Here is a 17,333-nt window from a genome sequence, read left to right on the forward strand (position 1 = left end):
GCCGTGCACTGTGATGAAGGCCAGCAACTCTTAGCCTTGCCCTGCAGTACTCGATATGCAGTGCAAAAAAGAAAGTATGATAACAGCTGAACTAGATTAAAGGTTGACTCAGTAATCCTATTGAAGCCGCATTTTTAATCGGTGCTTTTTGTTCACTATTCAGTGTGCTCAAAATCTATGATAAACTGACTGAAAATACATTGAAAATACTTTTGAAAGTGAAAAACATTAGCAGCATTTTGACTCTGAAGTGCAGCATGTAGCTGAAGTTGCACAACCTTGACTTTTCTAGCAAGTGCCTTTTCCGTTGGCTCCAGTGTTTGGCAATATCGCTGACTGACTCTGTAAACCTTTATAGGACAGCATGACAGTTTCATATTATCCCTGATATAGCTTTGTGTAATGTCAAAAGCAAAGCTATTGTGAAAAAGACATTGGGAAGAAGATGGACAACGTGAAAGCCTTGTTGTGTACGAGGAGCCCCCTAAAAGCACTTATAAATGGGAAAAAAAAATAGTTCCCTCAAGCGGAACTGTCTTCACTATCAGCGGAAATTATATACTCCCTGACAGTGAAATGACTACCAGCTGGTGAAGGGAAAAAATGAGGGGGAAACGTCTAATTTTATGACTGCTTTTAATGACATCCCATTCCCCCACCTCCAACCCCTCACCCCACTGTGGATTGCTCAAGACCACACTAAGCTGTAATAATGCATTCAAGTTTGAACTTCTTCCACGTTTCTCTATTATATGCAGTAAGCTGAATTTTCCTATTACAGTGAGTTAGTCACAGCCACTTTCAGTTAGCGGAGCTGCCATATGCACAGCGGAAGGGTTTTATCATCAGAAATGTATTATGTAAGATTGACTCTAGGGTGCAAAGGGGGAGGGGGGCAAAAAAAGAAACCCCTGCTATCAGCTCCCGCGTCTGAAACGGAAGGATCCTGTGGAGGGTGGTGGTCAAAGGTTTCGAACCATTCAAATGGGCCAAGAGTGCTGATGCGTCCTGTTTACCTTGTGGTAATGGATTTGTTTGCGGCCCAAACCAACCCTTCCACCCCCCCCGTCTCGAAGGAATATTGAGGGCTTAGCTCCATTCACTTTCTGCTGCCCTGGCCATTTATTTTGATTAGGGAATGAAGTCCTCCACCCGGCCCTACCCCGAATAATTGACACTGTGTCCTCCTAGGTCAAGAAAAATATACCCTTAGTACTTATCCCCTTGGTGAAGTGGCAGTGTATGAAAAGATTGTGGCTGAGCACTGAACTGAAAGTGTATTATTGCTTTAGGTTGCAACAAAAAAAAGGAAAAAAAAAACTGTCGGGGAGCTCGTAAATTATATTTCCGGCTCTTTTTGTCCCCCACGCTTGACAGGATAATTGATGTGAGCTGTGAACTTCAAATTGGCTTCAACTAGCCTATATATTATATATTTTTCTTTTCTTGTCAGGAAGATCTAAAGTCACTCAGATGTTGACGGTTTAAATAAAGGACGTTGGAGAAAATAGATGAAATATGTTAAAATATTTCTTATGCTGGGCCTTGGTGCAGCTCCTCGGGTCATTTTTTTCTGAAGCGAGATGCTTTAGCACTCTTTCCTCTTCCTTTCAACAAGCTTTCTTCTGATTGGCTGCCCCTCATAAACACAAACAGTAGGTGGGAGGAGCTTCTGAGGTGACCACATTGGGGATATCCTCTCACATTCATACCACACCAGAGCCGAGAGAAGAAAAAAGCTAACTTTTGTGTGCATAGTGATTACGTGTACCTATCCTGACCTCGTTATTCGAAACCGTTACTGTAAGAGAAGAATGCGTAATATGCTCCTTTTATATTTTCTTCAGCTTATGTACAAGCTGCTAACAGCAAGTCTAGAATTAACTCGCTGATTAAAAATCGGAGTTTTTGCCTAATCCCTTTCCCTTCCTTCCTTCTACATTGAGACATTAGTTCCTAAAACAGCACTGATGCATGTCCACTCCCTCATGAAGCCAACTAGGAATCAGCAGTGCAGGCAGAGAGAAAAGGGGAAGCAGATGGCTGGCCTACAGAGGTTCTGATCGCAGGGATATTGGCAAGATGCTGAGCTGGAGAAATTAACCTTCAGAGGTTTATACACTGCGGCAACTGTTGGCTCAGGCTGGATTGCTCCCTGGCCCTCATCTCACTACCGCTCCTGTTTTTCCAGTCAACCTTTTCACGGAAGTTGTCTCTTCCTTATCGGTCTCGATTTTAATCATTTAACTCCCTGTTTTCTCTGTTTGCTTGCTTTTTTCTCACTTCGTCACTCAGTTGAAGAAACCCAATCTGATAATATCTTTTCACTGAGATAGCTAGCAATAATTTACACTTCAAAAACAAACAAAAATTTGCAATCGCACCGATAGCCGCAGCCTTTTATTTGTCTCCCTTTCCTTTCGTTCCTGCCGCAGTCGTAACTAAAGGTCAAACCTTCCGTCTGCCTCTGAAGTAGCTCTAATATGATGTGCGCATGAAGTCAAAGCCTTGGCAGCGGCGTCAACTCTTTTCTGGATTCGTTTCTTGTTGATCTGGGAGCTGGCTTGATTGAGGATCCCCATATGGATCGTCGTCATCAGTCTGCTGCGGGGCATGCTGCCTGTCTAGCTGCTGCAAAACAACAGTCTCCACCATTCTGCCGGCAAAAGGCCCCATAGCTGTGTTTCATTTGCAGCACACAGTTGGTCTACATTGTACCTTTAGTTCATTCTGTTTGCTCAGCTGTGTAGCTTCCAAGTTTAATATTGGTTTAACATTAGCTTTGCTGTAAGCGAGCAGCAACAGTGAAGTAGTATAGCTCTGGCCTTAACAAGTGTATAAAATCTCTGTTACGGTTTGGTAATCGACGTTGTACTAACAGTAACGATATGTAAAGTATAAAGTGACTTTAGTTTAATAGGGTAATCAGGGAGTACTTGGAAATCATTCCAAGTTACAGGCAGCAGTGCTCCATTTAAATTCACTGTGATCTTTCTGTTTGGCTATTTTTAACATGTCAAAGAAACTACTTTAAAGTGCTGTAGAAAGGGCTTAAAAGATGAAACGAAGACCTATCGGTTATTAATAAAAAATAATAATAAAACACCCAAAGATGTTGAATCAAAGAATGTGAAAAATTTGTTGGAAGTGCAAATGTGTTCATTGCCAAATCTCATCAATGAATGAGATAAGAAACTGAAGCAATCCAGACACACATAAAGGAAGAGGTGGAAGAAAAACATCCAGCGTTTTTATATTTGACTATTTGAGTCCCCTTCAGATTCAGGAAATAAGTTCTGTGCATCATTACTAATATTAAAATGGAAAAATATTAATTGAACAGTGTTTCACCTTCAGGGCAAACATTTGGGAATGTTTTGCACTTGATAACTAGCATTGCGAGACAAAAGTCAAATATTTTGTAAATGAAAATTTTTCCCTAAGTAAATAGCCAAATCATGACTGGCTCTAAATCACAGTTATTTCTGAACTCCGTCTTTTTTCTTAACCATTTATCCAACCAGGGCCGCAGGCAGGCTGGCAGCTATCCCAGCTGACAGTAGGCGAGAGGAGGGGTTCACCCCAGACAGGTTATTTCGAAGCCAATGTAATTGTTCTTCGAAAGATTTCTTAAAATCTTGCTCTGCCACATATATCATTTTTTGTTGCTTCGTCAGTAATCAGGTTCACTTATTTCTACTGTACACTGTGTTCTATTTCATATTGCCATTGAGTGGACATGAATGTTTTCACAGAGCATCAAAAACAACAGCTCGTAATTGTGCTCCATCCATCCATTTTCTTCCCTTATCTGGCTCCAGGTAACAGGAAGTCTAAGCAGAGAGACTCAGACATTCCTGTTCCCAGCCACCTTAATAATAATAATAATAATAATAATAGTAACACCAGAACAGACCTCTACCTCCCAAACCACCTCTTCCACCTCTTCCGGGGGCCACCAAGATCTTCCCAATCCAGCCAAGGAATACAAATCTCTTTAGCGTGTGCTGTGTTTACTCACCTAAGATGCACGCAGGAGGTGTCCTGGTCCAATGAATGAGCCTCAACCTTTCTTTACCTTTAAATACAAAGGAGTAGAGGCTCTACTCCAAGCCTCTCCTCCTTATCTCTAAGGGAGAGCACAACCACCCTTTGGAAGAAACTAGTTTCTATCACAGGGATTTGCAGTCTTATTATTTTAGTCACTGCACAGAGCTAGTCCATGACTTGGAATAAGAACTCCACCCTCTCTTCTGACTGACGACCATGGTTTCAGACTTGCAGCCGAGGGTTCCAAAAGAGTCCAAAAGAGCTGCATTGTCTCTGGAGAGCAAACACGTGATCCTGAGGTCAGTAAAGTGGTGAAAACGTCCCAACTGGCTGTATCTTGAAATTCTGTCCATAAAAAGTATGAACACAATCAGGGCAGCCCTGATGGATACAAACTCTTAAACTCTCAAACCTCACCTGACCTCAAAGCAAGGTCTCACTACAGTTGTACAGGAACTGAATGGCCTATAGCATTGGACCCATCAACTTGTACTCCCCAATCACTCCTCACATGATGTCCAGAGGAACCTGGTCGAATGCCTTCCAAAAAACACACATAGAGTGGTTGGGCAAACTCCTGTGTAGTTTTGCACAACCATGAGAGGATAAAGCGCTGGTGCAGAGTTCATTGAGCAGGACAAAATATTGCTCTTCTCAGAGGTTCTGTGGGACTAATGGACAGACTCTTCTCTCCAGCACCCTGACATAGACCTTCCCAGTGAGGATGAGGAATTGGAGTATACCTCCAATTCTTCCTTCTTAAAAACCCTCAGCAAAGAGAGTAGACGCCTGTACCATGAACTTTAGTTTACCCTTGGGGTGTTCAAGGTTACAAATGTAGCTCACTTCTTTTTGGGGGTACGCCACCATAGTTAGTCATGCTGAAGACCAAACAGGGTAAGTTTTGTCTGAGCTGAAAGCAGCATGTGCTAAACTACTGCCCACTGATCAGTCAATCCTCTGGAAAATATAGTCACCGTTCATCTAAAGTCTTTGTCGTTTCTTTACAAACATCAATAAGAAATTCAGGTTATTAAGAGCAGCAAGATTAACACTTACGACTTAAGACTGCAGCAGAAAGAATCAGGCAATCTTTTCAACAGGAATACTTTTATTTAAAAAAACATGTTAATAGAACTGAATAAATAAGTCAGTAAATATGATCAGATTTTGCAGTCTGCAATATTTTTGGCAAGTTTTCCCTCCTGGCTTTAAATAGACTTCATTAATGTAACATTTTTACAGTCATAGTTACCACTGCACACAACATGCCCACACATTCATACGATGTTAATATGCATACTGTGAAGCACTGTCTTGTTTTGTTTTATTCAATCACACTCACTAACACAGCACTACTCTGGCTGCTGCAAAGCCTTCTTTCAGTTGCTCCCTTTAAAGGTTACCACGTGGGTCTTGCGCCTCCATCTCATGCTATCCTTAGCATCCTCCTCTGTCACACAAACCCTCTGCATGTCCTCCTTCACCACATCCATCAATCTTTTCTCTGGTCTTCCGCTTTGTCCAATATAGTCACAATCCCTCCTCTGGCCCAGACTCCAACCTTCTCACCCTAAGCTGCTTTTCTGAGAGATCCATTTCTACCTCATTTCTCATCTTTTTAAGTTACTTTTGCTCATAAGACATCCTGCTACCAGACCTCTTTGTGATTAGCCCTACTCTGCAACCACAGACAGGGAGGCGGGGTAAAGAGGGTTGCAAATTTGCATCAAACCAGAACACCGAGATTTAAAAGCCAGTGGTTTTTGGCAAAGGGTTGAAGAAGCTAAAGTGTCTTTTTGCACCTCGTTTGCACCTGCGGAACCTATATTTGAGAACTTAGCAATCCACAGCAATGTTCATATGAAAATAGATGCAGAACGTAGCAGCCAAAGTGCACATTACTGAAAACCACAGGAAGATGAGTCACAAAATGCACGAGTTGATGAAGTGGTAACAGGTGATTGTTTATCAGCACAGGGACGGAGCTCCGAGAACAGTCAGCGTCTGAGTTCTTGATCGAACTGAAGTGACAATATAATTGAATTCTTTTAACACTCAATTATGTAGTGTTGCTGCAGTAGAATTAGGCACAGACGGCCTTTTCTTCTTTCAGAATTGAGAGAATTAAAAGAAATGTCTTTCTTAAATCCCACTCAGTACTGCTGACAACAAAGCCACGCAGCATTTGGACATGTTTCATCAAATTTAGGATGTTGAAAATAAAGCACCAGGGGACTGAGGCAAGCTGTCGTCGTTGAATGTGTGTGTGTGTGTGTGTGTTGGAGTGGGGTGGTGGGTGGGTGTAAATGAGAAATGACTTGTGCAAAGTGTTGTGACTGGCTGGTTGGTTTCATAATTCTCCAAAAACTGCTGAGAGACGGAGACGGAACATCTGCTCGACACATCTGAAGTGCAGTCTCCGGTGAAAAATAAAATCTGATGACAGTAGAAGTTCCTTATTTTGTTGTACTCTTGACTAGTGTGAAGCAGACATCTGCACTGGCACGATTGCCCAAGAAGTTTGGGGATTCGTTTTAGCCAATTTCCACGAAACTGTCAGAAACAAGGTGAAGCGATAATCGCTCTCGCTGTGCAGTAATCTGCGATCGTTTCCCCCGCATGCCATGTGAACTTTTGCGTGCATGGTAATATAATACTCAAGCATTCAGAGCGTTCGGTTTGTTCGAGCTTTCATAACGTTGTCTCTAGTCTTGGCAGTGTTTTTCCTCCATAGGGAGTAATGTTCTAAGCATATGTGGGGGTAGCAAGGCTGAAATTAATGTAAATTTATGTGATTCCAATGCTTCATAACGCAGCAGAAAACATCCGAGCGCAGTAAACAACATCCTGTACATTATTCGTCTTGAGTTTTCAGGTGCGATTTGTAAAAACAAAGAGCGGAAGGCAACGTGTCACTCCTGTGGAAATCACTGCCGCACATCCGCTCTGCATTTCTTGTAGTATATCATTGTTTTTGACACATAATATACGGCGCGATTTTCTCTTTAAGACAGGTGCTTGTTATCTGCTGCATTCCAACTCTGCTGTGATCTGACACGTGGACGAAGGCTTTGTTAAGCTTGTTATCAGAAAACACGTTCAGTAGTAAACTCGGGAGTAATGTTTCTCCAGCTCACCGCCAAAGCTGACGGCATCTGTCATTTGCTATCATGTGGAATGATGTTTTCTAATTGAGCGCATGGAGAGCTTCCTGAGTAACTTCTCCCAGCAAGCAGTTATTGACTGTGCTCCCCAGCTGTCAAGTAGTTTAATACTGTTTTAAATGCTCTTTTTAGTTCCCGCACTCGCTCTTGCTTCAGGTTACTGACATTTTATTGTACTTGTGACATTCTAATTGATGGAGGAACATCCGCTAATGTTATTGTGACTAATAAGTAGTCTAATTATAAATAGATTTTGTGTAGTAAGACTTTAATTAATTCGCAGTGACTCAGTGAAGTTACTGCAGGTAAGTATTCTGTCTGTAATAGAACATTTGTGTCCAATTGTTACCAGTAAAACCATATTATGTGCACTTAAATGAATAGCTACTTTTTTGGTTGCTACTTTTATGCGTTTTCGTTTATTTTGGTCATTTAGGCTTCAGCCTTCTGTTAGTATCTACACAGGATGCGTTTAGGCTCAGTGCATTAGCAGGTCGCCTGTAATTGTGGCTCTTTCTAGAGCTCCATACATAATCCACAAAGTCATACATTTACATTTTAAGCCTGGAAACATGCTAAGCTTGGGACCCCCCCGCATCTAAAGTGAATAAATATTTGGGACTCTTATGTGTATTTAATGCATTTCTGCAATTTTACTGACTTTCAATATGCCTTCGCTTTACCATGTTGGGAAATGTCATCCAGGATAGAACAATGTCCAGCACGCACGTTCAACCCGACTGATGATTAAAACTGTCCTATTAGGTTTGATGCAGAGTAGCAGATATCCAATATATACTTTAACATCACATAATATATTGTCAAAAACATAGATTCTCAAATTTTATTCGTGATATATGGATATCTCGTGTTATTAAAGAGTTCCAGCATTTAAAATTTATATAGCACCAATTCATAACAACAAAGAAACCCCAACAATCACACAACTCCCTATGAACGAGCACTTTGGCGATTGTGGGAAGGAAAAACTCCTTTTCAACAGGAAGAAACTTGCAGCAACCAAGATTGTTGCACAGGAGGAAACATGTCACCAAACAACTGGTAGGTCTAAATTGGTTCGACTGCATTCATTCTCCGACAGATTGGTGAAGGTTTGCAACTAATTGCTCTGTACTTACAAGCTTATTGCACACAGTAAGCGTAATTTTGATTGTACCTTGTTTTCCCCAGTGTGACTTGCAGCATTAGGTAGCCAGGGTCTCATACATCACCAATCTAAAATAGCAATCTTGTCTCTCCTCTGCTCACCGTTTCACCACGTGTGCCACCTTTGCTCCCACTCCTCTCCGTGTGTCACAGTGAAACAAACAAACACAGAGCAGAGATGCTTTGTTTAGCTTTTGTACACAAGCCACTGTGGAGCTTTTGATGTATCCCATGACTTGCTTGATCTATCAGAACAGCACTCTGTATGTACTATGGGACTTGCAGATTTTCCGAATAGCGAAACATACACCTGGATAGTGTGGACCAGTGTGGATCTCCCTCTATGCAAGCAAGGAGCAGAAGGATGAAGCAAGGATTAATTTGTATTTTCATGGATATATGGACGCTAAATGAGCCAAAGGTAAAAACCATTTAAACATTTAAAGGGATTATAACCTAATAAGAAAAAACCCTAGTAAATATGTAAATTTGATGAAGAGGAAAGTGTTTTTTAGACATTTAATCAATGCCATAATAGACTTTAAGTTCACAGACACTTAAACAATAGATTAAATGCATAAACTTGGAGCAAAAACCTCAACGTAGCAACAGGGAGCTGCATTTTTATTTAAATGACCGAATTGAGGTTTTAATTCTGAGTAATAGTACCATTCCACCATGTTACTAGGGTGAACAAAGTCTGCGTTAAAAAACAAAGCAGCTTCGAAAACATCGCACTTCATTCGTCAAAGGTTCCCCCGATGATTCATTGTGGCTGACATCAGTGACAGAAACACCAGAGCGATGGAAATCTATTCAAATGTGCTGAGGCTCAATTTCCCCTTTCATGAGAGAACTGTGGATAATATGTTGGACCCAGACCAGTAGGGGGTAAAATAGCTTCATCAGTCTTTTCAAGTCAAAGTGAGGTGGAGGGAAACAAGTGAAACGCCGATGCATAACACTGACATTTTTTAATAGAATTCATTTATAACAAATGGAACTCGTGTCAGCAAAGAACTGGTTTTCGTACAGACTTCTTCCGCCACCAATGTAACCTAAGTAAGAAAATAAAAAGCACTCCTTTCATTCAGAGAAAGAAACATTTTACGCTAACAACTAATCAGAGGTAATTGTATGATCTTTTTAACAAGCCGTTTTTTTCTTTTTTTTTTTACAATTTCATTATTTAATTTTCAGTCTATGCATCCAGACGAGAGATAGATAGAGAGAGCAGAGAACACAACGTTTATTTCTGTTAATGACACTCCAAGCTTGAATGGCAAAGCCACGAGAACAGATGGTCGGGGGGACAGATTGTTCTGAAGTCATCTGCTGGAGTAACCATGGCATCAGAATGGATGCTCTTTTTGCCACAAACTTTTTTTTTTTGTCTTTTTCAAGAGTTGATACCATTTTGTGTTATTTACATACACACAAAGTGAACGTTTAAGGAGATTTTTTTTTCTTTTTATAGATGGGTTCAAGTAATATATTATTGGGTTTAGAATCAATAGGGCAGTGCATAGTACAAAGATAGAGAAAGTGCAAGTCTTCCTACCAGGCCAGCTTTGGCCGTTCTGCAACGTTTAACCATGCATATGAAAAACAAAAGAAAACAAATCGATAAAAAAAGGGGGGAAAAAACACAACGTGTTCTGAGATTAACATAATGTAACATTAGCCACCATGAGGTTAAATAATAGCACTTTTATATCTCAAAACTATGACAAAAGTAATCAGTTAAGCAGACACAAATATAACACATAGCTGCTTCAGTTAACAAGGGAAAGAAAGCACCTGGAATGCACATCCACAAAGCCATCAGAGAGGGTACTGAGAAGTTATAGATGCTGCTCCACATGAAGACTGAAACATAACCCAGCTAAACCCCCTGTCTCGAACTGCTATGCCAGAAAAAAGAAAAGAAAAAGGGGGCTTGAAACACCGTTTAGGATTGTCAGGATAACATAAATGATGTTTTGTTTGCAGTTTGTATTTCTCTACATATAAAGTAAAAACCTAAGGCATGAAGAAGAAACCCCTCGGTGACGACCTGTGCACTTGGCTTTTATTTGGCCTGATCGTTTTTTATTTAAAATCTAAACAATGTTGGGAAATGTGACTGTAAATGGTAAAGAATCGGTTAACCTTAGGTTGGGCCTTAAGACATGATGGATATTATCCTGTTTAGTTCTGACACCAGTCTCATCCCTGTTTAAAACCTGTCTGGTAATTGTTCGCAATGTTGCCCGTTTTCTATAAAGGCCAGTAGGCCAGTATACATGTTTTCCTCTAATTCGCTAATTCGCTTCACAGCCACAATAAGGCCACTGAAAATGACACGTATGACCTTTGAAACGTTCTTATTTGCATATATATAATCTCATCATGTGACAAATGAATACTAAAGGTAAATAAACTGTACATTTACACTAAATGCCTCGATTACTCAAAGGATACATTGACATGTTAAATGAAACATTATAAAAACAGGCATAAATATAAGGCACTCTAAATGCAAAATGAAAGAAATGTCCTTACCACCGAACGCTTCGAAGAACCACAACAAAGTGACGTCTTTGTACCTTGCCCTATTGCGTGGAACGTGAGTGCGGCTGCGCGACCCCTCTGTCTCTGAATACAAAGTGTACGAGAGCTCGGAAAAAAACACCGGGGCGTTCCCACTCCCACGCCTCGCTCGCGGGGGGGAAACGACAATGTCAATGAGTGAACAACATATCCACGTAAAACCCCTATCTAAACACACACATATTTATTGCACAAGAAAAGATGCACTGAATCAGAATACAGTTTTGTCCTACTGATGTGCATTCCAGTGAAAAATCTCTTCATTTCCCCCACAGCACACAAACTCTCAATTTAAAAGATTTCATAGATGATCCATATTTCATTTACATTTTCACTCATAAATTATGTACTTTATCAATATATTTAGAATGTTATTTACTTTAATATATATATCTATAATATATATTTATATATCTCACATATTTGACAATCTATACCATATATTTATATAGTCGTGTATGTCATCGAATTCATCTCTCTTATCATTGGAACATGGAAGAACTAAGATAATCGGTAGCAGCAACTTCATACTTTGCTCATCCCTGTTGATTCCACAAAGCCCCAGTTTATCTCATGGGAGTAATTAAGTTACCATGTAGGTGATCATGGACAGAAAAAACAAAACCAACTCAGGAAAAGAATCAATTGTTTTAGAAAAAAAACAACAGAAAAATCAAGACCAAAAAATAACTCTTTAACAAAGTTACATTTTGGTTGTGTGAATTCTGTTCTGTGCACTAAGTGCAACAAAATGCGCGGGGGTAAAAAAGCAAAAGCAAAGAGACCCTCTGCAAAACAGCACATACTGTACGTTAGAACAGTTCTACAGCTTTGAGAAAAAAATAATGAACCTTTACGTAAATACATTTTATCACTTTTTCCCCAAGCGATAAATTTGTGTAAAAAAAGGAAATTCACACAGTTCAAAAAAAGCACATCAGCTGTATAATAAAGTACTAAAAAACTAAATCAATAATTTGTATTTATTTCATAGATCATTTACCCTCTTCCCCAAAATTTAGATGATGAACATTGTGACAGAAAACGGGGCTATTTATTCATTGTTACTTTAAGTCTGTCCTGCTCTTGTGGACCAAGCATTGTCTTCTTTTGTGATGGGTTGTCTGTGTGTACTTGATTGTGAAACAGATTTTTTTTCTTCTTTACAATGTGCATTCAGTTTTTTTTCCCTCCCCCGCAATACTGTGTTCTTCCGATGCCTCTCGTAATGGTTCATAATCACTGATGCATTTCTGACGATGTCATTATTGTTCATTTACTTTTTTGTTGTGTTGGTTTCGTTCAGTTTTATGAGCCCCAAAATGAATCCTTGAAGCAAGAGAAAAGGTAATTCCGTGTAATGCTTCAACAGTCAGGATTCCCTCACTCTGAGTCAAGGCGAGGTTTTTATTGGGGTTGGGGAAATACTTGGTCCTCCTGGGAATCATTTTTTTTTTCTTTTTGTTTTTTGACAAGTCATGTCGCACATCCAACATGTAATGAGTTGTTAGCAAGGAGTTAAGGAGTACTTTCTCAAGCAGGACTTTATGGCTCAGAAGAGAGGCTCACTGGGTTTTCTTTTTCCAAAGGGCCCTCTGCTTTTATCTTCCAATACTGGGTCTTTTACGTTGCATAGTGATCAAAGCTTCCCAAGTACTCCAAGCCAGCTCTGTAGCAGAACTGGTATTGATCCTGGAAACAAAGAAGAAAAGATGGTTACATAGAATCATGTTCGCTACATTTTCCATTCCAGCCAACCAAGAAATTGTCTGTACTGTAGATACAATTCATTTTCCCCCAAAAATAAACACAAACTACATTCTCAAAGCTTGAAATTTGAAATGGAGAAGTGGGGAACTGGCAAAACTACTTTAATTCCACTACTAAATTAATCATAGTCGCTTTAGTTCATCTGTTTGGCTAAAGAGGCTGCTTGGAATCTATCCAGACCTTTCAGGCAATTGGAGCTAACTATCAAATTAGTAACATAGTAGCTAGTTACAGTCAAACACCTATAGTACAGTATGTAGGTTGGGCTTTTCCTAGAATGTGAAAGTACACCAATAACAAAGGATGGGGTTGGAGACAGCTCACCTCTGTCTGCACCATAGCTGGTCTTTGCGTCCGTAACATTTTCACTGTCTGAAAGATGTCTACTACTCCCTCATATCTCATTCGTTCCAAGACAATGCTGAGGGTGATGAAAACTCCGGTTCTACCGACGCCCGCGCTGTAGAAAAGAGATCAAGATGGCAAAGAGGTCAATGCTCCTGGCCAGAACCTTAATGAACCTACAAGTAGTGTTTTTTTTCTCCCTGAATGGAAATCGCTAATTTCATCATAATTTATCCCCTAATGTGAATATGTTCTTGCATGTTTTTCTTTTTTTTTTTTACATTTTATTTGCCTTCTGAAAAGACAAAGATGGTTTGGTGCATTATCCTGGTCACTTACCTACAGTGGACCGAGATAGGGCCATCTTGGCCGAACTGCTCTTTTGTTTTATGTACTTGGCCGATGAAATCAATGAACCCCTCTCCTGATTTTGGCACTCCTTGTTCAGGCCAGTCTGTGAACTGAAACTGCCTTACTGTCCGTGACTGCCCATCCTGCGAGAGAAATAATGTAGAAAAACGGTCATGATCGTTACAGTGCAATCGTGAAATCTTGAAGAAAGGCGCTTGCGCAGATGCCAAGAGTAAAGCATCAGAGAAAACGTTTTGTTATTAAACAAGACTGTAATTTTACCTGAATGTATTTAACATGAACACTAAAGATGCTAATTCCTTTGATGTGTTACCCTTGACAGGGTGCTTGGAGAATCGACTTTGAGGATGTGCATTACTTAAGTGATGTTGTATCCCCTTGATAAGGAAAGCAATCCCATTGACGAGACAGTGTAACATACTCTACAAAGAAGGGAGTCTGTGCCATTTATCTGTGTAAGCCTTTGATGGAATTAAAAACTCTGGCAGCTCAGTGCTGCCGGCACCACATTTGGGTTTTTTTTAAACACATTGACATGTGTCATAATTTCCATATATTTATATTTCTTCCCATGTTACACTTAAGGCCATAATGGTGTTGTAAACAAATATTTGATACAATGCCAAAATTGGAGCAAATTACTGCTGCTGCAGAAAAAAAATCGAGTTAATTACAGTTCATCATCCAGCGTGTTCAACCCCATTAGTCAAATCTCCTTTCTTGGTAAATAAAATCATGTGATTAACAAATGGCATTATGGGATTTGAGACATTAAAATAACCTATTGTGTGCTCGAACGCTCACTTGGTTCTTTCTAAATTGTCTACACCTGCACCTCTCTGTAATCCACTCAGTGTCCTCCATGACCCTTGGGTAGGTCACAACCCAGACGTGGAGAAACAATAGCACTAGTCTAAACTGTAAACAGCACTGATCTGAAGCAATACATTCCCACAACCTTTGATCTTTAAACCATGTTTTATGAAACAGTGTCTGCTTACCCTGGCATCAGTCACTTTGAACTCTCTCAGGATATACTGGGGCATGTTATACTCGGCCATGGGGTCCACCACAAAGTACTGGTATCTGGCCGACCTTTCTGCTGGCCAGTACTGGTGGCACTTTTCCTGTGGGAAGTGAAAAATAGAATACCACAGTGAGCCACAACATTCTCTTCACAGACTAGCTTCATTGTGTTCGTTCCCAGAAATGTCTGTCTTTCAATTCACACTGTATCTGCTCTTTGAAAGCTTTTCTTCCCAATTCCTGAATCTAAGTATAGCTGTTTTCACACACGCACTGCAGCCCTGAACTTTTTCTAGACTTCTTTAACCCGGCGGAGCTGCACGTGAGGACAAGATGCAGTCGGACCAGAAAATAACCTGTCTTTAACCTGCCGTCTCCCTAGCACCAAGTCTATATAATGTCTGTTTGTGTCAATATGAGAATGGCACAGGTAACAGCTGGGTCAGCACTGCTTGCCCCTGTGTTTCAGCTGCTAGGTTCTCTAAACTTAAACCAAACAGAGTATTTCCTAGAGGAAAGCACTGCTAAAGTGGACTATACAGCTTATTGTATTTCATTTCTTTCAAAGATTGCCAGAAGAAAAGAATAGCAAAACAGTGTTTCCGTACCCTGCCCATTTCTCTAAGCTTGGTTAGCATTACAACAATAGTAGAGTTATGCTCCCAGAGCATCCTCCAAAAGTCCTCCGTGGTCTCTGCCAGTGGTCCCTGTGTTGCAATGTAGGCTTTTTGTTGCCTGCGGAAATGAATCACATGACAAAGGGGGGGAAATAATCAGCGTGGACGCATATCTGAATGTTACATGGAACTACGTTTGCACTGACGTGAAGCCTTGTGTTGATTCACTTTCATTTTAGCGCTTACCTGTACCCATCAATGAAACTGGCATTGATGTAGTCAGAGCCCTCAACTCCTCGAATGGGCTGTAGACACACTCGTGTGGACTCGTATGGCATTATGTTAACAAGGCGGTTCTTGAACTTGTTGCAGGGGAGATTGGCACTGATGAATCGTGATGTATGGGCTTTAGTGTTAGCTAAACGCTGCAGTGGAAAAAAGGAGGAAAAAAAAGAGATACCCTTGAGTGTATGGGTATCAGGTAAGAACAATGGCATTCAGATGTTTCTGTATTTCCCCGGTGACAGATTGTGTTTGACAACAAAGGTATGTTGCGAGCGATAAAGATCTGAGCAGTCTAGCGAATTGCACACCTTGAAAGCAGTGAAAAAGAATCAAAAGTATAATATGCTGCACACAGCTGGGTCATGTAACCATAAAGTATGGAAATGGCATCAAAGTGATTATTATCACAGCTTGCCCTTTGCCCGTGTTATGATGAAAAGACAGGGAAATGGATACACCAGGAAGATTTAAGTAGTCAGAAGAGCAGTGTAATCTGACCTGTTTACAATCTCTTGGTTGAATCAGCATCCATCAAAGAGAATGAAAGTAGGCGCGTGACAAGCAAGGCAATAGCATATATACAGCAACGCTGGTGGAGCCTTTCATTGTAAATGCAGAGTATATTGCTCAAGTTCTTCTGGCAACTGCTCTGTGGTGGGGAAAACCTGCGTTTGCCGTTTTCATGTAAACCAAGACCCCTGTTTTTGAAGGAAATGGAGCTATGGAAGAGGGAGCCAGAAAGGGGGGAAATTTATCCTATGTCATGTTACACAAGTGAGTCAACTAACTGGAATAGAGAGGAAACCACAGGCCCCTTGCTGTCTAGTGGGGCCTAATAGTGGCTGGAAAATAGTTTGGGAGTTGTATTGAGAATGGGAAAAAAATTACAATGACTCCTTGGTGTGAAGTGGGGTACGGGATGCCAGTGGGGTGCAGGTAAATTCTAAATACTTTCAAATAACTTCATCAGGTGTGGTTTGAAAATGTAATATACGATAAAACCGTCTTTAGCATTATTTCTCTTAATCAGCCCTTGACCCAAGCCGTTTTGCTCAGTGCTTATCCTTTGGTAAAGAGTTAAGATACCTTGAACTCAAGTTCCATGCCGGTGACATTCTCTCCACCCTCTATCTGGGTCAGTTTCTGGATGTAGGCGTATAGGTTTCTGGCGGGCACTTCGGTGGTGCCGCAGTTGACGGCCTCCTGGAGCGCGTCATGTATGAAGACATACTGGTCCTCTGTCTGCACCATGTAGTTGCGCTGGGCACGCATTAGCGTGACGTGCCCGTAGATATCCACAGTCTTCTCGTGCTTGATACGTTCAAGCATGGCATCAATCACGATGAAGCAACCTGTGCGTCCCACGCCGGCACTGGAGCCACAAAGGAGACAGAGATGGAAGGATGGAAGATGGTTATTCATTTATGAAATAACGCTTTAGACTTTATTCAGATGACAGAGTTTTATGGCAAACTCCCACCAGGGTCTATAACGTCATGTTTTTATGACTTATATCATGCTGATGTTGGCATCACAAGCTTTTTATAAAACCGGGATAAAGCCACCATGACATCACCCACTGGTCTGCAGACTGGTTTTGAAACCTAGAAACATTTTGGCTGTCACCAGTTAGTTGTTAGCAACCATATGCCACGAGTCATGGGTTGATATGACTGACACACTCATTAGTGACATAAGCGCCTTGTCAATTACAAGATCTCCCCACCGCTAAATTATACTCTGGCTCATCACTTTTGAGACCAAATGTTTTTAAGCTAACATCATGCAGTACTAAATGACACTTGAAACCAGAAACTGAGACCACAATTTCATCAAGCGCTTACAAAGTTATTAAGCTGACTGATATTGGATTTTTTAGCCCGATATTGGTATTTGGAAATTTAAAAAACCATTACAAAAAAAGCCGATACTTTTTTTTGTT

General features: G+C 40.6%; 1 protein-coding gene across 27 annotated transcripts in view; it reads right to left on the reverse strand.

Annotated features, from left to right (window-relative positions):
• Nucleotides 1-9,811: 9,811 nt before the first annotated feature.
• LOC102193494 (protein tyrosine phosphatase receptor type D) overlaps nucleotides 9,812-17,333 on the reverse strand; it is a 398,348-nt gene continuing 390,826 nt past the window's right edge. For all 27 annotated transcript variants that reach the window (XM_005743019.2, XM_013913330.1, XM_005743018.2 and 24 more), the window contains 7 exons: nucleotides 16,478-16,763; nucleotides 15,353-15,531; nucleotides 15,098-15,224; nucleotides 14,465-14,590; nucleotides 13,431-13,585; nucleotides 13,071-13,206; nucleotides 9,812-12,668 (listed from right to left, as the gene is read on the reverse strand). In XM_005743019.2, coding sequence (XP_005743076.1) covers nucleotides 12,600-12,668; nucleotides 13,071-13,206; nucleotides 13,431-13,585; nucleotides 14,465-14,590; nucleotides 15,098-15,224; nucleotides 15,353-15,531; nucleotides 16,478-16,763 — 1,078 coding nt within the window. In that variant the 3' untranslated portion in view covers nucleotides 9,812-12,599. The remainder of the gene's footprint in view (nucleotides 12,669-13,070; nucleotides 13,207-13,430; nucleotides 13,586-14,464; nucleotides 14,591-15,097; nucleotides 15,225-15,352; nucleotides 15,532-16,477; nucleotides 16,764-17,333) is intronic.

Source organism: Pundamilia nyererei, unplaced genomic scaffold (assembly GCF_000239375.1).
Source record: "Pundamilia nyererei isolate P.nyererei 1_Seehausen unplaced genomic scaffold, PunNye1.0 scaffold00126, whole genome shotgun sequence".
NCBI lineage: Eukaryota > Metazoa > Chordata > Actinopteri > Cichliformes > Cichlidae > Pundamilia > Pundamilia nyererei.